General features: G+C 42.3%; 1 protein-coding gene across 3 annotated transcripts; it reads right to left on the bottom strand.

The window, feature by feature from the left end:
- Positions 1-471: 471 nt before the first annotated feature.
- Positions 472-10,074, bottom strand: SNRPE (small nuclear ribonucleoprotein polypeptide E). 3 transcript variants are annotated; one of them, XM_004013549.5, is made up of 5 exons: positions 9,957-10,074; positions 9,204-9,230; positions 7,700-7,762; positions 6,709-6,787; positions 472-4,097 (listed from the first exon to the last, which is right to left on the bottom strand). In XM_004013549.5, exons 1-5 carry the CDS (start codon positions 10,008-10,010, stop codon positions 4,042-4,044), a joined length of 279 nt encoding a protein of 92 aa, XP_004013598.1. In that variant the 5' UTR covers positions 10,011-10,074; the 3' UTR covers positions 472-4,041. The 3 variants fall into 3 exon arrangements, with proteins under 3 accessions (XP_004013598.1, XP_060251976.1, XP_060251977.1); XM_060395993.1 differs by lacking the exon at positions 9,957-10,074 and adding an exon at positions 9,614-9,799; XM_060395994.1 differs by lacking the exon at positions 9,204-9,230 and having other exon boundaries at positions 9,975-10,074.
- Positions 10,075-17,971: the final 7,897 nt, after the last annotated feature.

Below are 17,971 nucleotides of genomic sequence, written 5' to 3'. Positions count from 1 at the left end.
AACAGCAAAAAATAAGAAACAGCCTAAAATACCTATCAATAGGATGTGACTACTTAAATTGAGAGACTCATATATTAGAATACATCACAGCTGTTTAACATGGAACTAGGTACAAGTTTTGTTGGTAAGAGTGAAGCTGCAAAGAGCATGTGTACATAGATAAAGATACCTATGACACTACAAAAGCAACAGGGAATTCCTGGTGGTCCACTGGTTAGGACTTTGTACTTTCACTGCCAAGGGCCCATGTTCAATACCTGGTCAGAGAACTAAGAGCCTACAAGCTGTGTGGCAAGCCCCTAACCCCCTCCCCAAAAGGCTACAAAAGCAAAAACAGATAAATTGGACTGCATCAAAATTTGGAACTGTGTATTAAAAGACAATCAACAGAGTGAAAAGGCAGCAAATATTTGCAAATCACTTAAGAATATGTAAAGAACTAGTACAAATTAACAACAACAAAATAACCTATTTAAAAATGGGAAGAGCACTTTATTTAAGACATTTCTCCAAAGACATACAAATGACCAATAAACACATGGAAAGATACTCATCATCACTAATTATTATAGAAATGAAAACCAAAGCCCCAACCTCACAACCGTTAGGATGACTGCTCTCAAAAGCAAGTTTTGCCTCTGTAAGAATCCACAAGGCTGCACAAGCGGAGTAGAAGCGTCAGACCTTCTGCAATTTGCCCTACAAGGAAATGGTGCAGCTGCGCAGGGCCCAGCAGCTGCTGAGCCAGGCCTGGCGAGGAAGCAGCACTCCCTGCTACAGCACCTATGTAAGGCCGAGAGGGAGGCACCACCCAAGGAGAAGCCTGAGGCGGCAAAGATGCCTGCAGGACCCGATCATCCCGCCTAAGACGGGCAGCACGGTGGGCATCCACAAGGGCAAGACCGTCACACAACCACCTACACAGCCGGGCCAGCATGGGGACCACTCCTCTGCTTCATCCCCTTCACGTAGCCTGCCTGGCCAAAAAAGTCAGACTTCTCTATTGAAAAAGTTGTTTTACCAAGGAAGTGAAGAAAATGAATCCTTTGTGCACTAATTATGAGAAAGTAAAATGGTGAAGATGCTGTGAAAATAGTATGATGGTACCTCAAAAAAAATTGTAAGCATATGCTCAAAAGAACTGAAAGTGGAGTCTCAAGATGCACAGCAGCATAAGTAAAAAAGTGGAAGCAACCCAAATGCCCACTGACAGTTAAACGTATAAACAAAATAAGGTATACATACAGGCAATACTATCCATCCTTGGAAAGGAAGGAAATCCTGACACATTCTCCTTATATGAGGTACCTAGTCAAACTCAGAAACAGAAAGAATGATGGTCACCAGGGGCTCAGGGGAGGGAGGGGTGACAAGTTCTTGTTTAATGGGTCTAGTTTGATTTTTGTAAGATAAAAAAAAGTTCCAAATATTGGCTGTGTAACAATGTGAATATACTTAACATTACTGAGCTGTACACTGTTAAGATAGCAAATATTATATGTGTGTATTTTACCAAAATTAAAATTTTTAATTAAAAGAAATTTTAAAGTAAAAACACCAAAATGAGAAACCAAGCTATACACATTAAAAAAGAGCTCAGAAGGCATCCAACTCCTAACCGTGTTTTTTCATGAACACTGATGGGGAAAGGGGGGAGCTGTTCTCTGCTCTACATCTTCCTGTGTAGTTTCAAGTTTTAAAAATTTCACTTGGTATGTTTTTTCCTATGTGGTTATGATTAGTTCTAGTAGGAATAATAAATTATGGAATAATTAATAAGGAAAAAGATCCTGGGTCAACCAATTAACAGGAGATGGTGCTGTTAGGCTTTCCCCCAGGAAATGCCTGTTGCATTTCCTGGGCAGTAATGCCTTAGTCCAAATTAGAGAGCCACTCTCTAATCCTGAGACTGACAAATGTGACTCAAGAACAGCTAGTGCCTGCATATACAGAATTCCAGCGTTTTCCAACTATTCTGACCCTTCTTTCCCCCTGCTTACTACTAACAGAACACCAGGCCCGAATCAGCACTTACTGTCTCAGAGGCTATTCTCCTCCCATCCTTCACTTCAACAATATTATGAGAGTTACTGAGTGGTTAGCAACACCCCTTCAGAAACCAACCATTCCAGAAAAATAACTGCTCAAATACCAAGAGCTGCCAAGAGCAGATTCCCGGCAGCACATACTAATAACCTTAATGAAGCAGAGAGCAATGCCTTCTATAATATAAATTCTGGTTGGAAGAAAAGATCTACAGACTGTGGAAAAGTACAACTTAAAAAGCAAACACCACAGGTTCCAGTACAGCAGGAAAGCAAGCAGGGATTTCTAAATACAGAGCTCAATTTTAAGAGTTCACTGTACCTTTATTTCTCACTATCATCATTTGCTCTGTCAAAAATAGACACTTCCATGTCTTGAGCCATTCAGAATAAGCCACAGCAGGAACAGCTTTGCTTACATAGGGTGGGCAGGTCAGAAAGGCAGCATGGGGAAAAGAAAAAGCAGCCAGCAGGTTTTCTTAGGGATTATATTGCTCCAGCTTTTATCCTTCTTCTCAGCTATTTTGGTGCCAAGAAAGCTGCAGGGAGGTCTTTGCTCTGCTCTCAAAAAGCTTTTCACCAGAAAGGCTGAGGCAGTCTCAGGGCTGCAACGCCCTCTGCCGCTTGAGGTTTCCTTTGCCTGCTAAAGCAGGTTCAATAGAATTTCCAACTTAAGATATGTTAAAAGAGCAAAACCAGCCCTTTACTCAGAAAACATGACCGAAAAGGCACAACTTTAAATAGAGTGGGACAGCTAAAATGCCGAGGTCTAAGTTGGACTGATTTCTACACTCACCTACAAATCTTCTCTACCTCACAAAGTGATTCTTTTACTCAGTTTAAAGAAAAGTTCTGTATCACCCTCACAGGCATCTGGAAAAACAAGAACTGGACTTTTTGGTTCTTCCTCAGCTACCCTTAGTAACACTGCCCATTATCAGAATTTAAGGCAGGTCTTATTCATCTTTCAAGATTCAACTTAAATAATACTTAGTACCTGGTGTAAGTAATACTTAGTACCTGGTATCGAGGCTATGTTTGTGCGTCTGTTTCACTGTATGTATTCAACTAATAGCAGATGCTCAATAACCATTTAATAGAAGAATTCTAATCAAACAACCCTGATATATTGGGGGAAGCAAGAACTAACGACATAATTAGGAAACAAGCAATTACTGGGGGAGGAACCAAAATCCTTGGAGATAAAGAGTATGAGAGGTGTTTCTTCAATTAACATTCTATTATTCTGCCTAACAGTAGTTAACCAGTGTTTCCTATGGGTCTTTTTCAGATTACCAATCTCACAAAGTCTCCCTCTGGTTAGCTCTTAACAGAACCCCTTTTTAATTAAAACCTTCATTCTTTGTCTACATCCAAATATTCCTCACATTCTGATCTTAGTGATAAAAGAATACACAAAGACCTCACACAATAACTCTAACAGAGTGCTAAGCAGATACTGAACCCTTATAATGTTCTCAACATAATGCGGCTAGAAGCCCTGGTGTCCCAGCTTCCAGAATTAGAACTGATGATGAAAACATATATTAGCACCATAATCTTTACTTTTGTGAACGCTCCCTTGCTACACCACCCAGTATCAGAAGTCATATCAGGTAGAATTCCTTGTCTTTGCCTTAAGGATCTACAAATCCCAGTTCTGTGAAAAACAAATGTTCAGGGCAAGTGCCCTCCCTCCGAAAACTTTAAAATAAACACTAACAACCAACAGCGACATTACGTAAAAACTCTGTAACCGGACAGAAAAAATAAGGTGAATATTTTGATACAAACAGTCCCACAGCATTTATTGTCGTCTGGTAGTAACATAAGGGTGAGCAGAACAATATGAATACACGTTTTAGAACTGCATCTCAAAAAAAAACCAAACAAACAAAAACAAAACAAAAAAAAAGAACTGCATCTCTATCAAAGGACACCTAAAAAACCCAATCGTTTGGTATTGCCAAACAATTTCTCACTTCATCTGTCACTTCTAGTTGGAGACACTTTGGAGCAGAGTAATGTTATCTCCTTTTAGCATGATCCGACCTGCAACACAAAATTAAAAAAAAAAAATAAAAGAAGCAGCAGCCATTAATAGTCACTCAGAAAACTAACTTTTAGCTTCAGAATTTTAGATCATTCTTGAGTGATTCTAAAAATGCCTTCTCGTCTGTGAAATTATGTGACATTTTCCAATGTTGAAAGGCTGTGCCTATCAGAACATATTCACTTTTCCAACAATAACCTAATGAAGGCAGAGAAATGTTATTTTATGAAAAATACAGTTTCTGTAGACTACGTCAACTATCCCAACATTTCCTAAAGCTGATTTTGTAGAAGCTGAGAAATGAGTTTTTTAGGAACTGCAGCATACTATATGGAGAAGGCAATGGCAACCCACTCCATCACTCTCGCCTGGAACATCCCATGGATGGAGGAGCCTGGTAGGCTGCAGTCCATGGGGTTGCGAAGAGTCGGACACGACTAAGCGACTTCACTTTTACTTTTCACTTTCATGGAGAGGCAATGGCTACCCACTCCAATGTTCTTGCCTGGAGAATCCCAGGGTCAGCGGAGCCTGGTGGGCGGCCGTCTATGGGGTTGCACAGAGTCAGACACAACTGAAGCGACTTAGCAGCAGCATACTATAACCTCATCTTAAGAGTTCTTAATAAGGATTCCATCCTGTGATATACAAACTTGTTTAAGTTTTACCTAACACTGTCTAAATCTGTTTGAGCAAAGGACACTCTTCCTGAGAAATATCTATAAATATCTGCAGGAACACTGGTGTTCAAAAGAACCGTTTGAGAAATGTTAATCAACACCATCAGCAATTCCACAAGAAGTAATATTAACCTGTTTTACAGAGTTGATATTACCATGAGCAATCAATACTTTGCAAATAATTTATAAACAATGTCAGTAAGGTGAGCTTGCACTTCCTGATAAGACACGTTTATATTTGAAAAATCCAGGCTTTCAAAAAGCCTAGGCAGGAAGAAGCTAAGCAAAACATTATACCACTCTCAGAATCTACTTTGTACACAGTTAGGATAAGGCTCAAGAGAATCCTCAGGGACTGGAAAAAAGAGGCACTTGAAAACTACCACTTTTAAAAATACTAGTGAGCTATCAATTGGGATATTAAACGGTTAAAGACAAAATGCCTAAATAAACCTCAGCTTAATGGAATTTTAACAGAAATTATTTAAGCCTTGAGGAAGCCATAAATCCTAAAGAACATGGGTCAAGAAACTGACTTCACTATTCAAATATTTTAAAATCTCTACTATGTGGCATGCACTAAGTATATTAGGGAGCAAAACAGAGAGGACTCAGGCACTAGTGGAGCATGTGGTCCAGTGGCAGACACTAACAATCCCAAAAATGAATGTTTTACTACAAATTCAGCACAGCATACCCTCCCTCCATCCCCACCCCAAGCAAAACAAAACCTAACCCTGGCAGGAAGTGGTATTTGACCTGAGTCCCAAAGACACAGGGGATAGCACACACACAAATTTATGACGAGACAAACGTGCAGATTCCAAGAACTGAAAAAAGTGTGGATGATCCTCAGAAAATGAAGTACAGAGTGACACAAAATGAGCAGAGGGCGGTAAAGCCAGATCATGAAAGACTTTGACGGATACATTAAAGATTTTCTTATCCTATGAGCGACAGGAAGCCACCAAAGGATTTCAAGCAAAGAGATAACAAATTCAGGTCAGTGTTTTAAAAAGATGACTGGAGTCTACAGAGCAAATTGGAGTTGCAGAGAAATTTATTAGTAAACTGAACAGAACTGGTCCCATTTGCTATGGCAGGAAACACTAAAATAGCTCTAAACAGTGTGTCAGGCCTTGGAATTGAGTTTGATTCTGATATGCTAATTTTGAGGAGAGTTTGAGACATCCAAGTAGAAATACTGAAGAAGCTGAGAGAGGTCTAGGGCTACAAATCAACATTTGCAGGTCAACATATAAATATAACTGTTAGTGCAGTCTTGAGTACCTAGGAAAAATAACATTGAGGACAGGAGGACTGAGAACCAAGACTTAAGCAACTCACACATTTAATGGCTGGGTTCTAAAGAATGAATATATAGAAGTGGAAAAGGAACAACCAGTAATGAAAAGTGAAAAGCTGACTACAGTATCACAGAGCCAAATGCTGTTTAGAGCTCAATAAAATGGGGACCATTAGATTTAACACCATTAGCCTTTGGTAACCTTGGTGAGAGCTCTCAACTGGAGAGACAGAAGTAGAAATGGAGCGAGATAAACAATAAGTGGCAAAAGATGATTAAGAATATACTGCTGCTGCTGTTGCTAAGTCACTTCAGTCATGTCCGACTCTATGCGACCCCATAGACAGCCTCCCACCAGGCTCCCCCGTCCCTGGGATTCTCCAGGCAAAAACACTGGAGTGGGTTGCCATTTCCTTCTCCAATGCATGAAAGTGAAAAGTGAAAGAGAAGTCACTCAGTCGTGTCCGAATCTGTGCAACCCCACAGATGGCAGCCCACCAGGCTCCTCTCCCAAATAATTTCTCAAATACAAACTAAATCTAAACATGAAATAAGCTGCAATTCATTCAGTTCTGCAAGTGAATAAAAATAGCTGTAATTCTTCAAGGCCATCTATATTCTTACCCAGTTGTTTTCTTGACTTTGTTTTAGAATGAATCTCTTCTGCATCATCTAATACGAGGTTCATATACTCATCAAAACCCTAGAAAAATAAGTCAATTGAGTGTCATCTTCATGTAAAATCATATCCAAACCGTTCTAAATTAATATGGCAATATATAAAAACGCCAAGTTCAGAAACTCATCTCTCCACTGATCTTCCAGCTGAAACACCACATCTCAAGCCTCTTCTTATTTTTTTGGGGAGGGGGAGTGCCCCACACAGCTTGCAGGATCTTAGTTCCCCAACCAGGAACTGAACCCAGGCCACAGTACTGAAAGCCTGGAACCGTAACTACTTTGCCACTAGGAAACTCCCCAAGTCTCTTTTTAAATAACAACGAAAGAGGGAATGTACTTCAGATTACTTCTGGAACTTTGGGGACTTTAGACTTCATTAACTATGCCAAAAAGTCATCATCCACATCTTTTATAACCTACTCAGTTTTCCCATGTTCCCACAAAGACACTGTCATTACCAACCACCAAGCTTGTTTTTTCAACTAACAAACAGGGGAAGGGGAAATTACTGATGGAATCTACTATACTGTCTAAAAGAAATACCAGACTCTTAGTATAACACTTCCACCCATATTTTCTTTCTTTATAACATTATTTAAGTTACTGTGCTACCTTGGACATCTTATTTAACTACCCCACCCAGTTCTATTCAGGTATCACTAACCAAGAATTCTCATCTTTCTCCCTTTTCATTTCTTATGACTCCTCTTTTAAAGACTAATACTGTTTAGTTATCTAATAAAATTAATTTTCCCTCTCTTTTGTGAATTACCTAATCCCTATTAAGTAGAACAATGAGACAAGGACAGTGAGTCCTGAAGGACTTTCCGTGAGTTGGGTCTTTGATTTTTTTGTATATTGCTCTGTTGGCCATCTTTTAGGAAATTTTTTCTTTGAACAAAATGCTCTGATATAAAATATCCTGGGTACTTACAATGATACAGCCCTCTATCCGCATATTCACTTGCTCATAAAGCCACACCTGAATCCGCGATCTCTGAAATAATCAGAAAAACAGAAATGTTAAGAACTAAGTAAACAAAGTAAACACTTTGGTCAAACAACAGACAAATATGGCTCCTAAAAAACTCTGACAAATAAAAGCCAAGACAAGTTACTTACCAGGAAACATTCTCACTTAATAAATGTTACACTGAAACTAATAATAATATTCCTGTGTTTTTGAGACTCAATCATATTTCTGTTGCTTGTAGTCTCTATATATTTAGAGTGAAAATTTGTGACAAGATAGCAAAAAGGGCTTCTTTCTTATCTACCAGAGCAAACTCCAGCTGCAAGACAGTCTTCTCTAGCATCTCAGTTTTCCACATCTCACACCTAATAACCAGGAATGCGTAAGTCGTGTCCAACTCTTTGCAATCCCATGGGCTGTAGCCTGCCTCCTCTACCCAAGGGATGGATTCTCCAGGCAAGAATACTGGAGTGCGCTGCCATGCCCTCCTCCAGGGGATCATCCTGACCTAGGGATGGAACCCGAGTCTCTTCTCATCTCCTGCACTGGCAGGCAGGTTCTTCACTACTAGTGCCACCTGGGAAGCCCTAATAACCAGCAGTGAGACCCTCAATTCCTGTGATTAAAAATTACAACAGCTTGAAATTAATGCTTTTCTATTAAGTTGTCACATACTAAAATCAGAACCACAGGAAACACATTTTCTTTCAGGGATAAATACTCTGCTCTGCCAAGTCAAATTTTGAGTTGATAAAAATCCCTCCAAAGGAAAGGGAGTAAAAGGGTTCACTAAATCCTCCGAACCTATCCCTCCAATCTTCCTCTTCCAGTGTCTTTTCTATCAATAAGTGTGTCTCCACCTCCCAAAGTGCTTAACACACCACATTATGACCTAGAAAAAGCTGACTGAAATTTTCTTCCAGTGTCTCATCCTGAGGTGCCATGGAAAGGGTCCAATGTTCCTGCCATATCCCAAGGAAAGTACCAATACCCAAGTGCCACTATCATATCAGCCAGTAATTACTTTTCGAAATTATTAATTTTGGTCTTGCAAAGTAGTAACAACACAGTTCTTTGCATGCTTGGAGTCGGCATGGCTGTATTAGGGGCTGTCATGACCACCTCTTTGAGACCCGATGGACTGTAGCTCTCCAGGCTCTTCTATCCATGGAATTCTCCAGGTAAGGATGCTGGAGTGGGTTGCCATTCCCTTCTCCAGGGGATCTTCCCCACTCAGGAATCCAAGCTGGGTCTCCTGCATTGCAGGAAGATTCTTTCCCGTCTGAGCCACCAGGGAAGCCCATGGCATGGCTACATACCATTTTGTCACTTTAGAGCTTTCCTGGCACTGGTTCTCCTCAAATGCCCTCCCAATCTCCAGTTTCATTTTTTGACTCTAGAACAATGATACAAACAGCCAAATAAATTCACCTTTAACTTGAAAATAAAACAGAGAACAACTTACATTTTGCAAGTATCTGAAGATGAGATTCTGCAGCAAGAGTTAAGGAAAAAACACACACACACACACACACACGCCAAGCATAGACTCTGCTTCCTGGAACTCGTTAAATCTACCCGCATCTCATTTTTCTGAACGCGAACTCTGTGCCTAGGCAAAGAAAGTGCCCAACTAGGTACCCACTGTTGCTGTTCAGTCGCTAGGTCCTGTCCCACGCTTGTGACCCCATGGACTGTAGCCCCCCAGGTTCCTCTGTCCATGGGGCTTTCCAAGTAAGAAGTCTGGGGTGGGCTGCCATTTCCTTCTCCATGGGATCTTCTTCACTCTGGGATCAAAACCCCGTCTCCCGTATCGGCAGACGGATTCTGAGCCACCTGGCAAGTCCAAACACCCATCAGGACATCACTAAATACTGTAAAGGAATAGCTCCCCACTCTCATCTTCCGGGAGTTTCTTCCGCGCCGAGGTCTCCCTGCCGGTGGAACGCGGCAACACCCGCTTTCAGTCAGTATATAATTAAAGTCGTCTTCCCCGCTCACCCCACCACGACCGCATTCTCCAGCGCAGGGTCTGCCCGAGCCCACCTCCCGCCCATAACTGGTTCTTCAACTCCCCGCGCTTTCTCCTAGCCTCGGCCGCCCCAGGGGCTCATGGGATGAGCGGCCGCACTCCGCTCCCTCGGGCCTACTCCGTCTCCTCCTTCGCCCCTCATTTCCCGGCCCAAAGCTGCTAACGCTCACGCATCGAGCAGGATACGATGGGCTGCACCATCACCTTCTGCACCTTCTGGCCCTGGCCCCGGTACGCCATGCTGGAAGCTCACAAGCACCACACTGCTCCACACTCTCTCTCAGAAAGCAACTTCCGGAACACCGAGCCGGAAGCGGAAGTGCGCCGTGCTCAGGCGGCGACGTGGGCGGTTCCTGGAAAATACCTCTCTAGCCGCAGGAGTCGGTTATTTCGGTGCTCCAGAGCGTCCCGGGGAAGCCGCACGGCAGCGACTCCCTTTCGGAAAGCGAGTTGTTCCTGCAGCGCCACCTGGAGGGAGGCTGGAAGGGGAGCGCGGCTTCGGTTGTGCGGCCGCCGCGGCTGCCCATCGCGACTTCGCTTTGGAGTCGGTTTTACGAGCCGGATCGTTCCCCTGCGTACCTCCTCTGAAATGGTGTGGTTCAGTGGTTTTTCTAAGGCCTGCTTCCCTGGGATTTAGGCTTGACAGCCGCGTCGTGGTGGACAGGGTAGGGCCGCAAGAAGCCCAAACTCAGGGCTCCCGCAGCTGACACTTTGGGCTACAGACGATACGATTTCAAAGCCGGGTGCTCTCATCAGCTTTTTGGAGAGCTGTTTGTTAGGTGGCAGCGGAGGATCAATGTTGAATGAAAACCCTAAAACCTGATTTCTAGGCTCAAACCCTGCACTCTTACAGTGTGTGACCAAGAATGTTACTCACCCTTGCCCTGTCTTGGCTTAGTTATTAACAAAATGGAGATAAAAATGTTCCTTCCTCATGGGGTTAAAGATCCAATGAAGAAGTAGTGTACGTGTGTACACATTAAGGTCTCAGCCTTCCAACATATCGTTTCCTGGGTAACACAGCTGAAGGGGAGGGGTCGGACTTGGTTAGGCTATATTCTGGGTTGTGGGCTGACAGAAATTTCCTTTAATTGGAATACCCATTTTATAGATGAGGAAACTGAAACTCAGAGTCAAAGGGACTCGTCCAAAGGGACACCGCTTAGATTAGACACCACTTGAGCGACTTCACTTTGACTTTTCACTTACACGCATTGGAGAAGGAAATGGCAACCCACTCCAGTATTCTTGCATAGAGAATCCCAGGGATGGGGGAGCCTGGTGGGCTGCCGTCTTTGGGGTTGCACAGAATCAGACACGACTGAAGCGACTTAGCAGCAGCAGACACACTTCTGCAAGTAGCAGAATCGTAACTTGTTTAACTGAGATTCTTACCAAACCAAATTTGGGTCTGCTCCAAGGAGGAGCAGTAAAGCCAAGCTGTTGACACTGGTTCGTGGTGAAGGACAGCCAGGGGAACAGGCAGCTCACCGTCAAAAGACCCAAACACCTCCGTGTCTTTTAGGAGAGGATTTTTAAAGACAAAGTAAGCGAGAAGGTTGAGGGTACACGATCAGCTCATGCACAGTTCTCTCACTGGGTGGTTAGGTAACCAGCTGAGGTCACAGGGGTCAGTATTAAAGATCCTCAGGCCCCAGGCAGTCTGAAGGCTGTGTGTTCATGGTTACGAGGTAGTTCGCTTTTTCTCCCTGGTTTTAGTACCTGCAAAACAACTCAAAGATATGGCTCAGGATATTATCTGTAGCCCTTGATTCTGTTTCATGGCTAAACTTATTATTTTGTCTTGTTTGACTGTTTTCCTTTGTTTCTGCATTTTCTCACTTCTCTAAATTTACTCTTAGAAACTCAGGGAAGGCCTAGGAGGTTAAAGCTTTTCTATAAATAAGAGGAAAGGGATACAAAGGGGTCTGTCACCTGGAAGGCACCACAGAGTCCTGGCTCACTTTTAAGATCTTCTGTTTAAAGAGGATAATATTAATAACAACCTCATAAAAATGTGAGATCAAAGGACATGAAAGTAATTTTTTAAAAGGACCTAGAAAACACATGGAAAAGTTGAGATTTGCTGAATTTGAAGACAGTGTGAATAGAACACACCAGTATACCTGTCTGATCTCAGATGCAGAAATGCTTAGCTACTTTTTTTTTTAGCTACTTGTTTTTACATTTTCCTATTTCTGAAGGCACGATTCCTAACTTTTAAGAACTGATCTTTACAACCAGTCAGTTGACTCATATAACTCATGAGAAGAGATTTACTTTTCCTTAATGATTTTGCCATTTTCCATTTAAATCTTTGATCCATCTAGAATTTATACCAGTATATCTTAGAACTGATACAACTTTAAAGTTTCTAGGTGGCTACCCACTTGTCCATCACTATTACAAAAAAATAAAATAACCCTTTGTTCCTCATTTAATTTTAAATGCCACGTTTATAGTATATCAAGTGTGTGTGTGTAGGTATGTGTTTTTATGTATAGAATTTATATTTTGTTCAGTTGATCTTAGTATTTATTTAGACTACTATCTCTGTAATTTTTATTTGGCAGGACAAAAAGTTCATAGAATTTTCCTAGTTATTTTTGTTTTTCCTTAAATCTTTAGAATGCTGCTGCTGCTGCTAAGTCGCTTCAGTCGTGTCCGACTCTGTGCGACCCCAGAGACGGCAGCCCACCAGGCTCCCCTGACCCTGGGATTCTCCAGGCAAGAGCACTGGAGTGGGTTGCCATTTCCTTCTGCAGTGCATGAAAGTGAAACGTGAAAGTGAAGACGCTCAGTCGTGTCTGACTTCTAGCGACCCCATGGACTGCAGCCTACTAGGCTCCTCCGTCCACAGGATTTTCCAGGCAAGAGTGCTGGAGCGGGGTGCCGTTGCCTTCTCCGATAGCCACCGTGTACTTAGATTTAAAAAAATTAATTCTAAGTTGTTCTAGGTTTAATGTAATCACAGTAAAAATACCAACAGGACTTTTAAAAATTAGGAAAGTTAAGTAAGTCCTGTTGGTATTTTTACTGTGATTACATTAAACCTAGAACAACTTAGAATTAATTTTTTTAAATCTAAGTACACGGTGGCTATTGTTCAAATTTTGATTCTTTGAGAAATTTTTAGTTTTGTTTCCCTGGAATCTGCCTGCAATGCAGGAGATTCAGATGCAATCCCTGGGTGGGGAAGATTCCCTGGAGGAGGGAATGGCAACCCACTCCAGTATTCTTGCCTGGAAAATCCCATGGACAGAGGCACTAGCAGGCTAGTCCACGGGGTCGCAGAGAGTTGGATATGACTGAGTACACAGGCATTAGTTTTCTTTAGTTTTAATTTCTTTGTAGTTCGTCTAGTTTAATCATAGATAGTTCATCTCTCTTGTTCTGAAAATTTGTATTTTACTCATTTGTATGCTCTAGTTGGTTTTGAAGAGAGAAGTAATACATTCAATTATATAAAAATTATATAGTTTTCCATGAATACAAACCCATCAAAATAAGCAAAATGAGAAGATCTGGGAAAAGATGTTTATACTACATCAAACAAATGGGTAATTTTACTAATACATAAAAAAAAATTACTGTGTAAGAAACATTACAAAGCTTAATGGCTTACAACAGCCTTTTTTTTTTTTTTTTTTAATTTGTGGGTCAAGCGTTTGGAGAGGGCTCAGCTGGGTGACTTTTCTGCTTCGGAAGGTGCATCTAAGGCTGGCATGTGTATTTGGAAGGCTGGCCCCACCTGAATCAGCCTCCGTGTCTGTGTGGCCTCAGCGCCTCACCACATGACCTCTCTGGCCATGAGGTGTGCTTTATTACGTGGGGGCTCAAGGCTCTAAGAAGCCAAGACTGAAGCTAACGGTGCCCTGAAAGGCCAGGCCGAGAGCTAGTATAATGTTCACCCCCCAGGCCAGACTCAAGGGCTGGAAAAACAGAGTCCATCTCTCTCTCTCTCTCTTTTTTGGCTGTGCCAGTCTTAGCTGTGGCATGCAGGATCTAGTTCCCTGACCAGGGATTGAACCCAGGCCCCCTGCATTGGCAGCTGGGAGTCTTGGCCACTGGACCACCAGGGAAGTCCCTAAAGCCCACTTTAAAGAAGTGCGTTAAAGAATTTGCAGCCATTTCTAAATCTGACACAAAGACCCAAAATAAAAATTGGCAATTTTAGCAAAGGAAATACAAATTTCTTCAAACATATGAAAACAGGTTCAACTTCACTCATTATAAAAGAAATGCCAACTAAACTACCAAGAAGTCGTTTTCCCGGACTAGGCTGGCAAAGATCAAAAAGTGGTGGTAATATAAATTATTACGCTCCACTTCTAGATATTTAATCATACAAATAAATTTACATATGTGATATAATCATTGCAGCATTGTTTAAAATACCAAGATGGGAAACAACCTAAATGTCTATCAATAGGAATTAGCTCAATTATTGCATGTTCATAGAGTGTAATACTATTATGCAATTATAGTAAAAATTGAAGATCTTTGTGTCCTCATATGAAAAGGTATCTAATATACAGTAAGATAAAAAGTAAGCTATGATGTATCTGAGGTTTACTTCAAAATAATTTAGCAGAACCAGCAAAGCTGGATCTCAGATGGGGCAAGCCTAAGGAGCAAATGTAAGTCATCACGCTTGCCTGTGCAAGTACAGCTCCGAGAGTGAGTGCTCCCTTAAATTATGCCCACTTTGCTCACCCAACTCTCGCCCTAGTCCTGGGGGCCAGAACAGGGGGTGGATAGCTGGTATGGGTATAGGTGAAACAGGATTTGTCATCAATTTGTAATTCAGAATTTAAGACTGTTCATGATATAATAAAAATCGAGGTGATATGTTTTATACATTAGAGAGAAATATATTTGCTTATATGAACCTAAAATCTCTCTAGAATACCTGAGAAACAGAACTAGTTTTGGGGAGGCAGGGAGCTGGGGCAGGAGCAGGGAGGACTTTGGCTGTTTACCCTTATATACATTTTGAATTTTGAAACTTGTGAATGAATTTATCACTGGTTCAATGAACTTATCAGTGAAAAGTACTATGGCACATTTGTTTCCTTTTGTGTGTTCCAACTAGTTATGATGTTCTTGTAAAATCTGAAGTTCTCAGGTATCTGCAAATCAACTGGCCCACAGAGACATATTGGAGAATATCCTTTCTCTCAGTTTAAAGTTCTTGCATCTCAACCAGAAGACTCACAGCTTGCTGAATGAAGCATGACAAAGAATGCGGTTGGGAAGAGATAGAGGCAGTCTAGCAAAGATCAATAGCCCCTGAAATGGGTCAAAAATTTTTTCATTCATTCAGCAGTATTTATTGAATGCTTTCTATTATGACCTGAAGTGTGGCCCTCAAAATTCATGTATTGAAGCTATACCCAGTACCTCTAGAATGTGACTACTTAGAAATAGGTCCTTAAAGTGGAAAATCAGGTATATGAGGTCATATGGGTGGGCTTCCCTGGTGGCTCAGCTGTTAAAGAACTCAGCTACCAGTACAGGAGATTCAGGAGTTGTGGGTTTGAGCCCTGGATTGGGAAGATCCCCCAGGGAAGGAAATGGTACACTGCTCCAGTGTTCTTCCCTGGAAAACTCCGTGGACAGATGAGCCATGGGGTTGCAAAGTGCATATGCACGCAGCCATGGGTGGGCCCTAATCCAAGGTCACTACTGTCCTTCTACAGAGAGTAGAACAGACACGTGGGACTTCCCTGGTGGCCCAGGGGTTAAGAATCCACCTGCCAATGCAGGGGACTGGGGTCCGATCTCTGGGTTGGGAAGACTCCACATGTCATGGGGCAGCTAAGACCATGTGCCCAACTACTGAAGCCCATGAGCTGCAGCAAGAGAAGCTGCAGCAAGAAGCCCTCGTACGACTGGAGAGGCCCCTGCTTGCTGAACCTAGCGAACACCCACACTCAGCAACGAAGATCCAGCACAGCCATAAGTAAGTATAAATAAAAGCCACAGACATGGGCACAGAGGGGAGACCATGCCTTATAAGAGGACACGGTGAGAAGGGGGCCCTCTGCAGGCCAGAGAGAAAGGTCTCAGAAGAAACCAAACTAGCCAACACCATGATGGAGGATTCTAGCCTGCAGAACTGTGAGAAAACACCTCTCTGTTGTTTAAGCCACCCAGGCTGTGGCGTTCCTTCTCAGAGCCAGACCGGTAGTAGGTGCTGAGAACATATAGGTTAGTAAGCGCCTCTATCTGAAGCAGTGTATATTCTGCTGAGGAAGATGGACAGGCACTTTCAAAACAATGAAGGGTAAACAAAGTATGTGCCTAGAAGACAGGCATCAGACCCCAGTTTGGGAGAGGGAGAGCAGGGTGTAGGGAGAGGTAATCTGCAAGTCGTGTAGTACGTAGGAGTCAGCAGAAAAACAGACGAGAAAAGAGATGGCATTAACAGAGGCAGTGAGATGAGTGTACAAGGGGTCAGTGGCCAGTAGTTTAGCACGTGTACAGCATGAAGGGTGAATGATGGAAGAGGCGAGTGCACCAGGGCCTTGCATGCTGTGCTCACGGATTTAATTTTGGAGGGAAGGGGGAAGGCACGTGAGGATTTTATGAGCAGAGTGACTCCAATTCACATTTAAAATACATCCTTTCTTTTTTTAAAATAGCTTATTCTTTGGCCAAGAACAGTTGTCAGCCATCTGAGCAAGAATCAGACTGACTCTGAGACTACCAACGGGATGATCAGAGGTCATTAAAAACAAACATTAGTTGCTCAAATTTTTTGGCTTTGTTTACAGCTCAAATCATCTCCTTTACTAAACTACACAAAACTCCAGATCTAATACCGCAAGGAAACCTCCTCTGGCCAGTCTGGAACTCACGGATTTCTCATCCTCCTCTCTATAGATGTTTTTCTGTGCTCGGTCACTTAGTGGTGCCTGACTCTGTGTCCCTATGGATTGTAGCCTGCCAGGCTCCTCTGTTCATCGAATTTTCCAGGCAGGAATACTGCCATTGCCTACTCCAGCGGATCTTCCTGAGCCAGAGGTTGAACACACACCTTCTGCGTCTCCAGCATTGGCTGGTGGATTCTTCACCATGGCGCCCCCTGGCAGCCATCTGTAGACAGCATCATCCATTTAATACACCCATTTCATTCCTGCTACTTTTTCCTTTGAAGTATTTCAGAGCTGGGGTTTGCTTCATAAATTCTCTGTCCCTAGCGGCCAGCAGTGTTTAATGACGGGAAGAATTTGTGTTCTAATTTGAGCCTCTTCAAGGGAGGGTAGTCCAAAATACTCCTGTGGCAGTTATGCCAATGTATTTCTTTCACATTTCCTGTTTTTCTAAACTTGACTATCTTCCTTGACCTCTCAAACCAAATAAGTGAACTCATTAACAAATAAGCCTACCAAGGAAGGGATCCCTCTATTTAACTTCTCTTCCTCCACCCAATGCCCTATCTCAGTCATTTGTCTATTCAGCAAACTGTTGATTTTTCTTTGGCCCTGGCATGCAGAATCTGTTTCCTGACGAGGGATCAAAGCCTGGGCCTGCTGCAGTGGAAGCGTGTGGTGAATTTAGGAAGCAAACCCCAGCTTTGAAACGCTTTTAAGTAACAGGAATGAAATGGGTGTAAGTATTAAACGGACGACGCTCTCTCTAGATGGCTCCCAGGTGCTGCGTGTAGTCTCAACCTCTGGACCACCAGGCAAGTCCTACAATAATCTTTCACTGGAGCGTTTCTCCACGGAGCATTTTTCCACCTCTGCCTTCTCAATGTTGGGTGAGTTTACCCTTCATCTTAACAGACCGTTGTCTTCCTATCTGAAAACAAATCAGTCACAGAATCTAGAACAAAAAGCCAGGAACAGGCATTACTGAGTTTTAACCCACTTTTTGCTCATTCCCACTGACTCCAATGCAGCAACACCTTCCCAGTCATATCCAACCAAACTTTACTAATGGGCCCACTTAGTGATTCCTATTTTAAAAAATACATTTTTTTTTTTTTTAACCTGAAAAGAATGGAGCCACCTTGGGCTTTTGCCTATTGGGGTAAAAACATAAATTCTTAATTGCTGTTATTTGGGGGCCTTTTTATACTCTGACCCTTTTATTGTAAAATGTTAAGAAAATATTAAGTATTTTTGCATTGATGCCTGTAGCTTTATTTCAAAAATTCAATGAGTTTAGATAATTATTAACACAGTCAGATG

This window comes from Ovis aries, chromosome 12, assembly GCF_016772045.2.
Source record: "Ovis aries strain OAR_USU_Benz2616 breed Rambouillet chromosome 12, ARS-UI_Ramb_v3.0, whole genome shotgun sequence".
NCBI classification, from domain to species: domain Eukaryota; kingdom Metazoa; phylum Chordata; class Mammalia; order Artiodactyla; family Bovidae; genus Ovis; species Ovis aries.
Note: the sequence above shows the minus strand (reverse complement) of the source record. Positions and strands in the feature narration are given on the sequence as shown.